The following is a 17,060-nucleotide window of genomic DNA, read 5'->3' as shown; positions in this document are numbered from 1 at the left end:
AATCCATAATGTTGATAAGTGGGCCAAACTATTCAACTTCCTGTTGGTTTTTGACTACCAGCATGCACCTGTCCCATTCACGTCACTTCAAGTTTGACTCTGATGTGACAGCCAAAGAAATGGTGGATTCAGATAGTTGTCAGATAGTTTTAGGTGTTTATGCTGCGTTCATGCACTGATAGGAAAGTCCCACAGTCATGCGTGCAAAACTTGTTGGCTAAACACAACTGTATGAGAAAATCCAACAGTCTGTCTTCCACCACAAAAGCATTGGCACACTGTGGTGATTTGGTGTAAATATAAATAAATATAAACATAAAATTATGAAGAAAGAAATTGACAAATACATAGATTCTGTTTCCAATTCAGTTCTTGCCTACTACGCTGACATTTTTTGCCATTTAATTTCTTTTGTTTGGTAAAATATAGTTGCAAACAACTTGTGTTTTTTAGGTGCATTTCTTCCAGTGAAATGCATAATTGCATTTCACACTTCCACAGTTGTCATAGAGATTCACAAAGCAATTTAAAAGGCATCATTTGGTTTATTTGACTAATTAGGTGGAAGAGACAAAAACACAAACACAAAAGGCTGAAAGCCAAGTTTTTCCCACTAAGTGCAAAAGTTGAGGAAATTCAGTCTTATCTGTGGAGGATGTTACTTTTTTACAGAAGCACCACTGGAAGGGGACTTCTTACATGTGGGGAACCAAACAAAATAAAAAACCACAGCCTGTTTTGGTCCTGAACTCAATTTGATCTTGACCAAAATGAATCATTGAAATTAAAACTGGCACCACAACAAGATCTGTGTTAGATAAACAACAATGATGGACAATGCTGTAAGAAGGCTGACCAGGTTCAGCAAATGAAAGAGCGCAGAAAAAAACCCCAAAATTGAGTGCAGTCAGAAAGATAAAACACAGCAGAATTGCATGTGCTGTCTGAAACATTTTTTTCAACTTGGTGGACATACTAAGAGTAAAAAAATAAAACAAAATGTATCGGGACACAATAAACCACAGTATTCAAGAAGCGGACAGGTACTTTTCCGTTTTATTGTCTTGCCTTCATCTTCTCATTCTCACAACTCAGGCACGCAGCATGGACACTGGTACGACTACAGCCCAATCCTTTCCTTTTGTACTGATCAGTCCTTTCTGTCATTGAAGAAAAGTTGTCTGCCACAGGACTTTTGGGCAAGTGATATCCATCGAATAAGTCCCCTTTTAGGATTTGTTGGACCATAAAAATGGCACATGTTCTGCATCACTTTTGCAGCTTTAAGTTTCTTTATGCTGTAAAAAAAAACTACATAGAAATATTATATTACAAAACTTAGTTATACCAGTTTCTAGTGGCTGAGAAGGAAACACAGTCTGTATTTTCAGTTCTTCTCAGAGGCAGGGCAGCAATGCCGCAGAGATGCAGTAAGACACAAGACTTCTTATGGTCACATTTTGTCCCCCGTGCTGCGCACACCCGCAGGTGTTACAGGTAGAAGTTAGTTATCTATCCTACCTGCACTCTCAGTGGGAACGAAAGGCTATGCTGCATCTCTGAGAGGTTACTAGCAAGATGACTAGTGCTGAGCATCAGGATGAGAATGCTTGAAGAGGGAAGCCCTGCAGCGGGTGGTGTCCAGATGCAGGGCCCAGTAGGACGGGTACCAGCCTCAGCAGGTCTCTCAGAGGGATGCCCAGCTGGCTGCTACGAGACAATAAATCCCCAAGTGAGCTGCAGCCTGCAGGGAGAGAGAACAGAGCTTCAGACGAGTTCATCATCACAGTCCTGTGGGACATTTTCTTCAATCTAAGGAGTTTAAATGCTGGTGGAAGAGGTACTCATATCTTTTACCTAGGTAGAAGTACTAGTACAACAAATGTATTCCATTACAAGTAAAAGTCCTGCATTCAAATCCTTAAGTAAAACTACATTAGTATTATCAGCAAAATGTACTAATAGTATCAAACTCAAACGTGCTCACAGTAAAATGTCCCCTGTGACTTATATATTATATTATTATATATGACATTATTGGATTGTTAATGCTAATGCATCAATAGGCCTTTTTCACAGAGGACATTTTGTCTTGTCACAGTAGGACTGGATTACATTTAGCTGCTTTAGTTTCTGGGTGCTGGCATAGTGCATGCTGGTTTATTGTCACAACTTACTGGGACAGAGCCATTGTTAATGTTTGTAGTAACACCTGTGCTTTTCCTACTACGACAAATCAAAATGTCTGCTGTGAAAAAGGCCTATGGGTGAGCAGCATTTTAATGTTTTATCTACTTTGAATACAGTTCTAGTTGTTTAGCTCAGCGATTCTCAACCTCATGGTTTATCACAACATAAACCTGAGTGGTCACGGGATAATTAATTTATAGGAAAAGCAAAAAAAAAAAAAAATGCAAAGGGAATAATATCTCTTTGATTCTCAAGCAGTTATTCACATGAAAGCATCTGATAAGTTTAGAGAGCAAATGTCTCTTTGATGGAACTGTGAAAACATCTAAGCCCCTACTAGATGCTGCTTTTTTTGTCAGAGGTCACAAATAAGAAGAAAAAGAATAGGAACAACTGGTTTAATCTTCAGTGATATACTAGATATTACAAGCTTAACATGTGTTTAATTCAAATCTTTATCTGAAGAATAACTAGCAATTATGGCTGTCTGGCTAATACAGTGCAGCAAAAAGTACATTATTACCCTCTGAAATGGCTATTTACAAGTTTGAGGACCTTAAAATTGCACTTAATTAATGTACTTAGTTACTTTCCACCAGTAACTAATTCTACAGCAGTGAGTTTTTAAAGCTGCAAGGGAGTTATATTCCTGTTGCTGTGTATGTGAACAGTATACTGTGTTTACATGCAAATGCAAGTGTACACAGGCGAAGCTCTCCAGTGTAGATCATGTGTTTGTCTTACCCTCCAGCTGTGTGTGTGTGTTCCTGAGGCACGGGATGGAGCGGTACACCAGGAAGCAGGCCAACATGACGGACTGGGCGTTCTTAGGGAGGGCCTCGCCCCTCATGTAGGACCTCAACACTGAGCTGCTGTCTGAGAGACAAAACGCATACAAGATACACAAGCATTTAAAACATTTTTTACAAGTATATTAAACTACGGCGTCATTAAAATAAATTTACAAATGAATACATATAGAATATAAATATCCTCGGGTATATTTCAGTGTCCTTTATGCAGAAAGTCATTGCAGCACTGACTTGTGAGAAAGGAGTGCCACTGAGATTAGAACAGAAACGAGAATCATAAAAAATAACAGTTGGAGATCCAGACAGATTTTATTCATGGGTGAGTTCCAAAGAAAAGCAACATTCCTAAAGTTTGAGGTCAAGTTAGTTTAGTTTCCCTTTGAAACATCTGCCAGAGCCAAGAAGATTCATGAAACATGAAAGTGAAGGCATGTTTCAACTGCTTACATGATCTCAGTCTCGCCCAACCACTCCACCCGTTTCCCACCTGTTTCCCACGCCTCTCAGTTTATCACTGTAGAGTGTGTGTGTGTGTGTGTGTGTACATGCAAGCAAGTGGTGGAATGTGTGTTTGTTTGAGTGTACAGACAGTCTGCAGTGACACTGTTGTTCAACAGAGCCCAAATGATCTTTTTGTCTCATGCATTCAAGGTGTCTTTGCATTAAGTTTGGAATCAATCATTAAATGAGTAGCTACGCTGGAATAATTCAGGTGCCGACATTTGGTTTGTTTTTCAGTTTATATACTTTATAGATGCCAGGCATTGAAGTGTCAGTACACAGAAAATATGACATTGTCTATCTTTACATATTACAAATGGCAGCTCTTGATTCAGTTACATCCTTTTTTTAATTCAATCTATGGCTGTAAGAATTATTTTCATGGTCAATTAATCTGCCAATCATTTTCTTGATTAATAATTTGGTCAATAAAATTATGGACAGTAGTGAAAAACTCCCATCATAATTTCCTAAAAGAAGAAAGTAAGAAAATATTATTTAGCGTTTGTGCAGCTGCATTCTCAGAATATTTTATGTTTTATTTGGAATCAAACTACTCCTAGATTATTAAAATCAAAGTACATTAAACTTAAGTTCACCTGTTCTTAAAGCACAGCGGTCCAAACTGATCTGACCTTCCTATTCACCAACACACACCCATCCATCCATCCATCCATCCATCCATCATCCCTCTCGCCTCTTCTCACCTTTGAGCCACGTGTCGAGCGTTACATCCACCATGTTCTTCATGACGGGCAGAAACTCGGAGGTGAGCAGGGCGTCGTGACGATGAGCGGGACCCTGCAGCACCCTGCTGTCCCACAGCTCCACCACCAGACGCATCTGCCACAGGGGGAAGGTCTGCAGCAGGTCACCTCGACGCAGGGCCCCCACCGCCTAAGAGATACCACCAACGTCGCAGGTTGACATAACTTCACATTTTTCCACTAACTGTAGGTTTTCATCTGTTAGTGTATCTGTCATCAGATATTTCGAAACGTTATGAACAGATTTCCGTTACATTTGATTGTCAGCTTGGCCGTTGACAAAGGAAAATGTATTCGATTTTGTGGTGTTTCAGGTCTGGGACGTCTGCCACTGGTATTTTCAAATGATCTTATTACCTTCATTTTTGTGGTTTGTTATTTTTACAGTGTGTAAGGAAAAGGTAGAAGAAATCAGGAGATGGAAGTCAACTCACCCTTAGACGCCAGACAATTGTGAAAGAATTTGCATTTATCAACATAAAATGGACTGAGCAGTGACAACAAAAATATTAAGGGCCCTGAGGAAGAAGTTAATTTCCTGTGCTCTGTTATTAGATCACTTGTGGGAGTTCTTCGATGAAAAGCAACTACGCCCAGCATAACTCGCATTGGGAGATTTGGAAGGTATGTGGGGTCGGCTGTGCGGAGGATCACAAAAACATTCACATGCATCTCCATAGAAGCCTAATTCCAGCTTCAGTCATGTAATACCTCTATTTTGTTCTTAGTTAAAAAGAGAATAAGCAGTTCTTGGATGCTGATTGCCAAGTAGAGAAACAAAATGTTCATAGACAGGAGTAAATCTGGTGGTCTACATTTCAGTATTCTTTATCTGACTTTACCCCTATCGCTCTCTAAAGCACAAATGCTTAAGATATTTCCCAACTCACAGGCAGCTGTTTCAGCTCATTTCATTTAAGAATGAAAAATCAGTTTGGATACTTAAGTCTGGTTGCTCACCTACAGGAAAATAGTCTGAACGCTTCCTTAATAAAAAAATTGCAAAAAATAAAATTATCATTGTTTAGTTATGTCACTATTACAGCATTTGTAGTGCAGTTACAAGAGCCAGGACAACCAGTTCACAGCATCAGCACACAACTCTGTGTGTGTGTGTGTGTGTGTGTGTATGTGTGTGTTACCTGTTCAATAGCAATGTACGTAGGCAGCATCTCCGGACATTCCTGCGTCACACATTCATACAGCATGGCCGAGAACAACACTAGAGTATCCTCTCTCTGCAAATATAACAGTCAGTGAGTGAGTAATAATATGTAGCTGGGTCCAGGACAGCAAAAACAGAGATCAAATGACGAGGCTCATTTAGGTCTCATTAGCAGCTACAGTTTTTAGTTATTTTAGTGATTTGATCAACAATTATCAAATCTTTTCTGCAGCTCGTTTTAGTGTGTTACAGCTTGATTACGTTAAACTTTCCCTTTTCAGATTCATAGCTCTTTGCATTCCAATGTTGACATTTGAAGACATTTTGCACTTCTCCCATTGAGCACATACCATCGTGACAGTCAGATGCAGACATCATATTAAATTTCCATACAAGCATCCTGGTTTTTTTCCCCCAGTTGTGCATGAGAGTTCCTATTTTATGTAGTTTTGGCACTAAACGTAAACCCTCTTCGTATACCAGTAAGTGCATTTAAGTGTGCTTTTTAAACAGGGTTCCTATGCACAAATGAATGACTTTCACGTGACCTGAAATGTCCTGTGAATGAAATTGAGGGACTTAAAAGTACTAGTGTAATGCAGTGTTAAACTGCATTACAAATTTTCTACCGTTTCACTGTGCAAGGTAAAACCAGTGACCTCTGTGTAATGCAACTAATTATCTCTGGGCTGTCATGAGGCAGCCTCTTTACTCAGAAAATAGGAGTCAAGTGATTGCTAAGCAGATTGAGTATTGGTCATGATTAACTGTACAATCTATCAAATTATCCCATGTATGACATGTGCTTTACATATAAAGTTACCTTATTTCTAAAGCTAATCAAAGCTGTGTGCCTGCTCTCAGTGTGCTACAGTTAAAGGCCCTTCATCAATCAGCTTCCTCCTATGAGCGATGGGATCCTGGCATGGACTCAAACCTTTCTGCCAAAGTTAGAAAAGTTTTGGATATTTTCAATGAAACATTTCTGTATTTGTGTTTATCTCTTAGCTTTCTGGCTGATTTGAAGTTGGCAGGGCACAGTTGGAAAAAGGTGATGTCATATACTTATGTGCACCAATCAGGATGTAACTACATTTTTCTAAAAGCCTGAAGACAGTAGTTGTTTGTTCATGTTGCCAGGCCACTGATCAAACCACATCCACATAGTCCTAATGGAACAGATTAGTTGCCTGTTAGTCTCCTTGTAAATAATAATACCTGGATGTTTTTTTTTTTTTGCATAACTTTGATTGGTGCCTATTTATTTTGGGAATATTTTTTCAAAAAACACATTACACGGCTGTTTTCACAGGCTGAGTAGCATTGTCCACATTATAAAGGTAAACTGAACTTTGAATGTTAAATCAGGAGTGCCCCTTTAATTTCCATCGAGAAACTTTTTTACAAATCATTTCTCAGAGGGATTTAAGGCAGCTGCACATCAGAGAACATTTTCTGTAATCTGTATTTGGCCTTTTGAGTCAAAGTCATGGATGACTGTCTTTCTCACAAGATTTCTATCAAGACCACAGACATTGTTGAACCTTGGAAACTTGTTATGTAATCAAGACGCATGTTTTAAGGTGTCAGTTCATTTAACATAATTATTACATAAACATAAAAACAAATACAGAAATTCTGAAACATTTAATTTTAATTCATCTTAAAGATAATGTGGTTGCAGAAACATTTTGCTCTGCATAAAGTGGTCTTAATCATGGTGTGCATTGATTTTCTTTATTTTTTCTGTTTGTTTCTGTTTATTATAACAGAAACATTGAGTGCGTTTGCATGCATATTGATATTTTAATGTGATTCAGAAAAGCTAAAGATATGTATTAAGAGTTGAGACAGCCTTGACAATTATCAAAATGGAAAGAGGTATTTTTCTTGACTATAAGATGCTTGAATATTAATCTCGTGGTATATGATGATTTTAGCCAGGACAGATGAGGCAAAGCGGCTCCTTTTCCTCTTGTTGTCTGTGCTGGCAGTTTCCTAACTTTAGACTACGTTCAATTGTCAAAACCATCCTTCACATATTACTATACACATGACTATAGATATGCGGATGCTTATAAACACACTATCCTGAAGAAGATCTGATTCAGGATAAACCATATTAGTAGGGATGCAGGGTGCATAAAATACATTTATTTTGTTTTTGACAAAAACAACAAACATGTCTGGGTGTTTTTCCCGTGCTTAATCAGCTAGCTGGAGGGAAAGTGTTTGGAGCCGAGTGTCAGCAGACCAGAGTGTCTGCAGTCACAATCACATCAACCACAACGTGTCAGTTTCCATTGTGCCTCTGATGAAACATTTAATGACCTTTTCGTGACTTTCCATTATTAAAGTCAGAGTACGTAGAGAATCAAAAAACCTGGCTCCTTCCTGGTTTGTTAATATCATTCTGAAGGGGAGAAAAGTTTTGTTTCCACTACAGTAGGAAAACATGTCAAATACGTGATATCTACAGAGTAAAAAGTCCCTGATTCTCTCAGACTTACTGTGAAAACTTACCCAAGTGTTTTCTTGTCCTGTCACATGTGCTTATACAACAAACAACAACTGAATTCAAAAAGGATTGACAGTTGTGTTCAATAAATTGATTGTCTTCGTAACATTGTTACATCAGAGTACAGCTTGTGATGCTACAGTGACTTGTTGTTTACTTAAATAGCTGCTTTTGATTGGACGGCGCTACATGTGTTACCCAATCCTTAAGACAGTAAGTAACGTGGTGTAATGGTGAAAATGATTTTGTAAATAATTGTTTTGAAACCTGCCAGCAGTTTTGTTTTAACTTAGGGATGGATTTACACAATGTGCATCGCAATACAAGAGTGTGTAAACTAACGTATATTAGGGTTTTATGCGTTCATTTTTTCAAATTAATTACAAAATGAACGCAGGTAACGCATCTGCATTTTGTTTCTGTGTCACTGGTAGTGATTGTCTCAAGCTCTCCTGCTCTCAATCCAAACTCTATGGTTTATTTTCTGATCCCATTTTTTTTCCGGCTTCATATTTTCCGGTGTTTTCCCTTCCCCTTGTGTTTCCTGTGCATCCCTGTTTGTGTGTGTGATTGAAGTGGGCATGAAGTGAGCTTCCCCACTGCTGTTCAGCCTACACATGAAACATGTAGGACTGCAACCCTACAGATCTTGCAGTGGTTTGTCTCGTTCTGTCTTTGCTAATTAGTTAGATGGCATGTGCTATGGAGATGTTGTGTTTTTAGAACCTTTGTCAAATTATTACCTTCTAAGATAATATCTGCTTTTAATGGCTTTGGTGGTTTTGAAATTCAACTGGTGCTTTAACATATAGCCTGGGTTTTGTTATTATTTCTGTTAGTCTGCATATAAGAAATATGCCTTCAAGCTGACAGTGTTTCGAAAGCCTTGATGGTTTTATTGGAAATGTGTAGCTCAAAGGAGAGAATCTGTGCTCAAAGTTTAAAAAAAACTCCTATTAAACAATGGTATTTGCATTTAATAGTACTTTGTGTTGACATGTCTACATGAATTCTGTGATTTTACATTTACATATCTATTATTTCAAGCTTCAGTCTTTAGAGAAAAAAAGAGATGAACTACAATTAATTACAGCAAATTGTGAAATTAGTTTTTTTTGTGACATCTCTAATATTTTTTGAAAATAGTAACACTTATGCTTCAAAATTCAATTCATTTTTTGAGCTAGGAGGAAGAACAAAAATGCATTAATTCATTGTTTTAGATGAGTAAAACCAGCCACAGGCTCTCAGGACAGTAAAATGGTTGCATGTAATTAAGGAGCACAACTGGCTTCAGAGGGCACTTACAGCTATTTCTGTGTGTTAAACTCACGTGTTTCATTCCTTCAGATGTTTTACAGAAGAACTCAGCGAAGGAGATCAAGGCAGGCTCTGAAGTGAATGTAGAGATGGCTTCGGGCTGCAGAAACAGACGAGGAAGTTGTAAAATTAATTACTTGAACTAGCACATAAAGGAGGTTCACAGAAACACGGATGGATACCAAAGACAGTCAAGGAAGAGTAAGAGGAAAGTAAGAAGAGAAAAACCAATGTTGGAAGAATGTATAGAAGAAAAGGCTACAAGGAGATGCAGTGAAGAGAAGGAAGAAAGGAAGGAGAGATGAACACATAAGAAAGGGAGGAAGGACAGCGAGTGGAATAAATTATGTGTTTTATCTATTTTTATTCCCTTCAGACTTGCAGGTGTATTGACAGCGTACACTGAGGCCATCAGGGAACCAGTAATAGTCTGTCAGCCACACAGCTGACAGTCGGCTGAACCTGTCGTGACAACCTGCCAAGACTGGACAGAACCTGCCACTGGGGAGGAGGTCAATTCAATTTCACTCACTTCTAATTATAGTCAGTTATTGGCACAGATTTTTTGTTAAAATGTGTTGGTCAGTTGTTACTGGAAATACCAAAATCCAAACCCAAGTATCACTAAATAAGTGATACAGATTGCAATTTTAATCCATGTCTTAACATGTTGGCAGAAAATGTTTCAGTGATTTAAAGCATCCTCAGTAAATGTCAAGATTTGTGTGTTTAACCATCATACAGCCAGAAATCCATTGTAGAAAAAATCTCTACACCGACAGTCGAACAAAAGAGACCAGTGTGTGAATAATGCTGCCCCATCTAAGGCTCAATTATTGATATTTCCTCACTTTGACTGAGGAAACACATTGTACCTCTACGTTAATTAAATTCTGAATGATGTAGGAAACCACTGACCGAAATACTTTAAGCAGGTTCTGGGAAGCTGGGTTTACAAAAAGCTGAGCAACTCCTTGCATTAGTTGGACATTACAAATTATAATTATATATAAAACCTGCTGCATCAGTGAGGCTACAAACCCTGATAAGCTACTGCACTCAGAGGCATGGACATATTTCCACAGGCCTCTTCAAACTAAACACTAAGAAAATTTTAGAGGCATCTTATTTGCAAACTGACTCTAATTGACAAGAGTTCATTCATTTCCATCTATCTGCTGCAAAATGAGGTGAAGATGCGTCTAGCCGACTTGACCAATAGCATGACCCTGTGCAGCACGACTTCATAAGTAAAGACAAAAACAGAGAAAATCAGAAGGAAAATAGGAGAAGCTGTTCTGGTAAGTTTTATATGATTGAGACCAAGCTGTTTCACCTGTTTAAGTAGAGCTGCAACGATTAGGCAACTAAACGATTAATCCACAGAATATGAATAAAAAACTATTTTGATAATCAATACATTTCTTTAGTTAATTTAGATAAAACACCTTCTGGTTCAAATGTGGGGATTTGCTACTTTTGTCTACTTTATAGGATTGTAAATCAAATATTTTTACATTATGGAGAAAAAAAATATTTTCACATGTTGACTGGACAAACGAAGACATTTGATGACGTCACCAAGGACTCTAAAAAAAAGTGATGGGCATTTTTTTAATTCTGGCATTTTATAAGCCAAACAATTAATCAGTAAGGAAATTAATCATTAGTTGCAGCAATACATAACTTAAAAACTATGATCATGACTTGCAGTAAGTTAATCTCCCTATTAAATGTGACATTATGTACCTTATGAATAATCCAGCAAACATAACTTCTAGTTTATCAAATTTTGAAAACCACAATGAGCTCACATTGTTGGGTCTAACATCCAGCAGCTGTGTTCAAACATGTGAAATAGCAGATAATAGAGGATACCTCAACACCTCTGTAATTATTAGACACCATTTGTCATTTTCACTAATCAAGTCTATTGTACCTCCTTTTTTCACTGATCTGTCAGCTATACAGATACTAAACTGAGTCCTAACGATGGATGTAGGCGTTACTGAGAATGTGTGGCATTTCAATGTGTTTACCTTGAAGGCTCTGACTCCAGAGTTGCGGTGGTTGACGGTGGAGGCCAGCAGGCTCTTCCAGCCTTGAGGGTCATCTTTGTATGGCAGCTGGCCGGCCCGTAGCTTAACATACAACACCCCATCTCTGGACAGGATGGACCTAAGGGAAATAAAAAGAGAGATTGTCCTTTAAATCAATTGACCAAATCAATACGTGAGATCAGAGCTTCCTCTTGGATCCATCTGTAGACAAAAGGTAGTCTCCTAATCATTTTCACACACTGTGTATTTAGTGGTTTCATTTGTGCAGTTGCCTAAAAAAAAAAAAAAAAAAAAAAAAAACTTTGTTCACTGTAATTTCCCTCTATACCTACTTTAGGTGCTGTGTTTCTTTGCTGAGGTCTACAGAGAGCTCCCAGTATCGCGGCCCCTTCACCTTTACCTGCAATAAATAAATAAACACCAATTAGACAATAAAAGAATTAAGATATGAGCATGTGCTTAATTTATCTACAAATAGTTTGGGTGGTAAAAGGAATCAGTACTGTTAATATTTTGTGCATTTATCAATACTCCACACCCACATTACTTGGCTATATCCTCAACAGAGAGAGAGCTTCACTGAACAGTGTTTTCCACTGAATTTCCACTGAACTAGAGAGTCCAGAAGCCATGTTGTTCTCAGGCCTTACCCGTTTGAGAAGGTGCAGCTCAGGAAGCATGGTGGGAGCCATCAGTTCTACTGTCGTCTCATCATACCACTTGGTCTCCTGAAACAACAGGAAATGCCGTCATCAAAACATATGCAAAAGACAGACTCACCCTTCTCGTCATCTGTTTACACTGCTGCCCACTGGAAGACGCTACAGGGCCCTGAAATGCCACACGTCCAGGCAGGAAAATTACCCCACAGCCATTCCTGAACTGAACCCTCACATATCATCTGTAAACACTCTAAAGCTGCCTCAAGGTGTTCTGGTATTCAGCATTGCTACATACTAAATTACTATGTGAGCAATGCTCAGGCTTTAACTCATGAAACCCATAATGTTACTAAGATGTAGCAATGCAGAATAGCACAGAGCACAACCCACTGAATAAGTCAGTGGCGACTATCCCTGAGTGTCAGTCAGTTTTCTCAAATATTTTAATTGAAAAAAAAAAAAAGAATTTGAGACATATTGACTGATGGTGGTCGCAGTGTGAAGCTGAGCTTTCTGCTGTGTATTAAATTAAAGCCAAAGGTGGTCCTCCCTGTAGACGAAAACCTCCATGTTTAACCTTCTTCCATCCTTTATATGTGGAAATACTAAGATATTAGGAGCTTAAATCCACTGAGATTGGGTGGCCAGCAACATCCCCGCCCTGGTTCAAAACTAACCGTGGACCTTTTCTGCCTCAGTGCTTTTGAAAAACTGGAGAACGAAGCAAGATGTCTAAACTAGCCACATCTAAACAGAGCAGCACCAAAACCTCACAGAGATTATAAATTACTGCTCCTGTAATTCAGGATCTACTGACTGCATCTGCAAAGACACAACTACAGCATTAGAACAGTGGCTGTTGAATGTACATGTCTGAAAGCGCTGGGGCACTTCACATCGACTGGAGGAAAATAATAGCCAAGTAAATATGGAATGCTAGATAAACATCTACAGTGATTTTCATATAAGCCAATATATGGTTGGATTTTTTTTTAAAAGTTACTGTGTTTTAAAAAAAAAAAAGGAAGTGGCCCAACAGGACCAGCTGTGCATGTCTGCTTTTTACTTCACATGAGCTCACATGATCCAAAGGACATATCTCAAAATGAATGGACACACTGTAGTCTTGTGCAATGCCATTCAACACCGGATGTCTGAGCCACAGGGGACAACACCACTGCGTGCACCAAAACCTCGATCTGACATCTGACATACAATTAAGTGGGTAAAACCAACTTTTTCGACCTTAAGTGAACTGAATGGAGGCAGTATGCTTTCCTTTGATGGGTTTGGTCACTACTAGGGGTGTCACGCAAAAGCTACCAAAAAGTGAAAAAATTAATAAAAGACATAGAACAGATGTTTCTAACAGAGGAAAAATAGAAGTCAGAGTTGCACTGGGCCAAACTGTATAATTTTCTTTCAAAACTGGATGTTGCATACATAATGTCCAGATGACTGTAAATTTGACAAAGATTTGGAAATCTCCAGTGGCCACTCTGTATACACTTGTTAGATATTCCAGAATAATGTATTTGTATTTGTTTACTCACTACTCTGAGGCCATATTTCACTTACATTGAGAAAATGCATTCCAAATTATCATTTAGTGACACCATTTTAAGGGATAAACTAAAAAAAAAACAGCCTCTACTCTAAAGCAGTGCTGGGACAAATGCCTCGTTCAAAGGAAGGGCAGCTTATGAGCATTGGGAGCTTCTCATTTATTTGCATGTTTGTGGCTTTCCGCTTGAGCCTAACCAACACTGATGCACCGACCTTGTAGGTGACCTCTAAGAGGGCGTAGCAGGGCTTCAGGGAGTCCACGTCCACAGGGACCAGCAGGCGTGGCTCTGCAGCCAGCACGGCCAGGTGTCGCAGGGCCTGCAGGTGGTAGCTGCAGCAGCAACAGCAACATCAACACACAGCTTTTGATAACAGTAGATAATAAAGTAAAGACAGACAAGCTGTAACGCTGTATGAGTGCTATTTTACCATGTAATTCAAGATTTCCCAAACCATTAAATAGGTCATGTGCGTCATCCTGCACTTAAGAACCCATGATCTAGTTTCCATGAATGGTGTGAAATGTTTAAAGGGTTTTCCTACCCTGACAGGAATTCAGTTTTGGTAGAAACATGATATACTTTGTAGTTTTTTGGCATGTAAAATGTAATAGTTTTAGCACAAAATACTTGCTATCGTTGATTTCAATAAAAAAAATAAATCAGATAATAAATAAGGTACCACTGTTAGATGGAAGGTTTTGTGTTGCGACAATCTTCAGTATGTGCCTGTGTGTAGGGTTTGATCGCATTTTAGCGATCCGGTATTAAATCCACTTATCAAATCTCATTAAGTTTGTGTTCCATTCATTTATAAGAAATTAAAGTTAAAACTAAAAGAGTGATATTACAGAGTGGTGCCTCTTTTCACTCATCAACAATCTTGGAGAGAGCACATTAACCAACAGGCAAAGGTTTCAGTGTAGCTGTTACAGAATTAACATGAATTAGTTACAGCTGATATTATCCATCACCACTGACGTTCGTCATTTTAACTGTGGAAAGCGACGGTTTGTGTCGGCTACAAATAAGGAGCTCGCTAACGTTATCTGCATGTTTTCAAAATGGGTCTTTGCTAATAAAAAAATAACATGGACATAATAGGTTTGATAAGAAATTTGCTAGCGTTGAAGCATAACAAATCTGGGTATTTTGCTGACCAGGAATTGGATCCAAATTGGAATCCAACCCTGTACATTTCTGAGCAGCAATAATTACAAATAATTTAGATGACGCCAGATTCAGTAGGTTATCCATCACTATTCAACGGTTTACAGTGCAAAAAGTAAGGTTATAAAGCAGTTATACACTATTATATATTATAGTATAGCGTGCATGTGTGTTGGTCTCACCGGTTGTCAGTGCTGTGAGCTGGGAAATGTGGGTACAGGGCGCACAGCAGAGCAGCGATGGCTGAATTGGAGGTGCTCAGGGTGTACCTAACATAAGACAGCATAAAAAATAAAAAATAAAAAATACTTCTCTATCTCTCTCTCACCCCCACTTGTTGTAACTAAAGTAATATTTCAAAAAATAACAATCGGCACTCACACGTACACACAGTAATGGGTATGTGAGGTATACTTAAACAGGAGAATGAAAATAACAAAATTACAGTGTTCATCATCACAACGAATGCATGAACGTCTTTCTCAACCTGCACTTACAACAAACACAAAGCAAAGTCAATAATGCATAAGACTTAAAAGACACATTACTCCAAATTAAAGACTTTTTTATAAGCCCTCTCTCCTTTGTTAGTGAAAATAGGTGTTTTGTAATCTAGTTAACGTCACCGCAGGCCACAACAGAACCTCTTAAGCATAATAGTTGGCATTAAGTGTGGACTTGGACTAATGGAGTCATTATAATAAAGTAGGATCAGACAAAAGAGGCTGTGTGTACATGGAAGGTTACATGTGAGAGTACTTAATAACAGCCAACTGAGGTGAAGGATGCTCTTCAATTAAATGGCAGCTTGGGGCATGTTTAGTGTCTTTTAGAGCCTTTGCCGCCCTGAACATTACATTCTTTTCCCACAAGTTTACAATTCAAACAAACCTACAGACTCAGTGTGTTAAGGTGAAGATAAAAAGGCATATTTTAGAGCAAGCGTGGTCCAAATTCACCAGCGCTTGGGAATGAATGATAATCACTTCCTGTTACAGAGACTGGAACAGTTCATTGGTATAAAAGGAACTGCATTAAGCTGGTTTAAGTCCTATTTATTAGATCGATTTCAGTTTGTACACGTTAACAATGAATCCTCTGTCCACACTAAGGTTAGACATGGAGTTCCACAAGGTTCAGTGGTTGGACCAATACTCTTTATCTTATATATGCTTCCTCTGGGTAATACTATCAGGAAGCACTCCATTAATTTCCACTGTTATGCAGATGATACACAATTATATTTTTGCTCATGTGCTAAAATAGTGTGTTTCACTTAAAGTTTTTATTCTTCCCTCCATAGAGCTAAAACAGTCTAGCCACAGAAAATGAATCATGAGCTCTTCTGATAATCGATCAATCGTCTTTCAAACATAACTGACTAAACCTTACCTGGTTCTAGCTTCTCGATTCTGGGAATAGCTTTTCGTTGTCCCATGTGATAACAAACGGGTTATCTTTGGACTTTGGATAATTAGTATGACAGAACAAGCACTCTGTCACACTGAAGACATCACCTCTGGCTCTTGGAACCAGTGATGGGCAATTTCCTGACATTTTATAGACCAAATAATTAATTGAGAAAATCGTCTGCAATTGATCAATGCAAGAAAATAATTGTTAGTTGCAGCCCCTCAACAAGATGATTTAAGAGTATAAAAAAGAAAACTATGCATGTCTCTTATTAAAATTAGGTGCATTTTTCTGAATTTTCCCAATTTGTTGTTTCTGTGGTTGAAGTCTTCACAAAATACTGCTCAATAAATGCTTTTTACTGCTTCACTAAAGCACCTTGGTCACACTGTGAGGCCTTGCATTTTCAACAAACATCACAGATTTTCTTTGACCATTAACTGAAATCTGCAAATTCACAACTTTCAAACTAACTAACAGCAACATAAGAAACAGAAACTTCCCACTTTGAGGGTTATTTAGGTCCACAGCTGCTAGAATAACAGGACGAAGGAGCCGTTAGAGGGAGGATTGCTCTCAAACAACCAGTCACTTTACTTTTATGCTAGGCTCAGCATTTTCAACTTCTGATGCTTTTGCTACATATATAGATGTGTGAAGTTATACTTTATTAGTCCATTTGGTGGAGTTTGTCCTCTATATCGGACTTACAGCAACACTTTTAGGAGCAGTGGGCAGCATCCAGGGACAAACCCTAGTTCTGAGGCCAGTGTTTTGGTCAAGGGCAACAGCAAAGGTATTCATAATACCTCACATGCTAATGTGGAGAAAACTGGAGCACTTCCAGCAAACCCAATGCGAATGCAAGAAGAACCTGCTATGCCCTGTCAGCCTTTGGTATAAGCAGGTCTAGACCT

At 38.5% G+C, this 17,060-nt stretch overlaps 1 protein-coding gene across 1 annotated transcript in view; it reads right to left on the bottom strand.

Moving 5' to 3' along the window:
* Positions 1 to 1,027: 1,027 nt before the first annotated feature.
* The window catches only part of anapc1 (anaphase promoting complex subunit 1), a 50,742-nt gene continuing 34,709 nt past the window's right edge, over positions 1,028 to 17,060 (bottom strand). The window contains exons 44-53 of the mRNA XM_070840936.1: positions 14,913 to 14,999; positions 13,775 to 13,892; positions 11,984 to 12,061; positions 11,666 to 11,733; positions 11,313 to 11,451; positions 9,287 to 9,373; positions 5,413 to 5,508; positions 4,211 to 4,400; positions 2,935 to 3,066; positions 1,028 to 1,744 (exon numbers count right to left, since the gene is read on the bottom strand). Of these exons, the coding sequence (XP_070697037.1) occupies positions 1,596 to 1,744; positions 2,935 to 3,066; positions 4,211 to 4,400; positions 5,413 to 5,508; positions 9,287 to 9,373; positions 11,313 to 11,451; positions 11,666 to 11,733; positions 11,984 to 12,061; positions 13,775 to 13,892; positions 14,913 to 14,999 (1,144 nt within the window). The 3' untranslated portion in view covers positions 1,028 to 1,595. The remainder of the gene's footprint in view (positions 1,745 to 2,934; positions 3,067 to 4,210; positions 4,401 to 5,412; positions 5,509 to 9,286; positions 9,374 to 11,312; positions 11,452 to 11,665; positions 11,734 to 11,983; positions 12,062 to 13,774; positions 13,893 to 14,912; positions 15,000 to 17,060) is intronic.

Source organism: Pempheris klunzingeri, chromosome 12 (assembly GCF_042242105.1).
Source record: "Pempheris klunzingeri isolate RE-2024b chromosome 12, fPemKlu1.hap1, whole genome shotgun sequence".
NCBI lineage: Eukaryota > Metazoa > Chordata > Actinopteri > Acropomatiformes > Pempheridae > Pempheris > Pempheris klunzingeri.
Note: the sequence above shows the minus strand (reverse complement) of the source record. Positions and strands in the feature narration are given on the sequence as shown.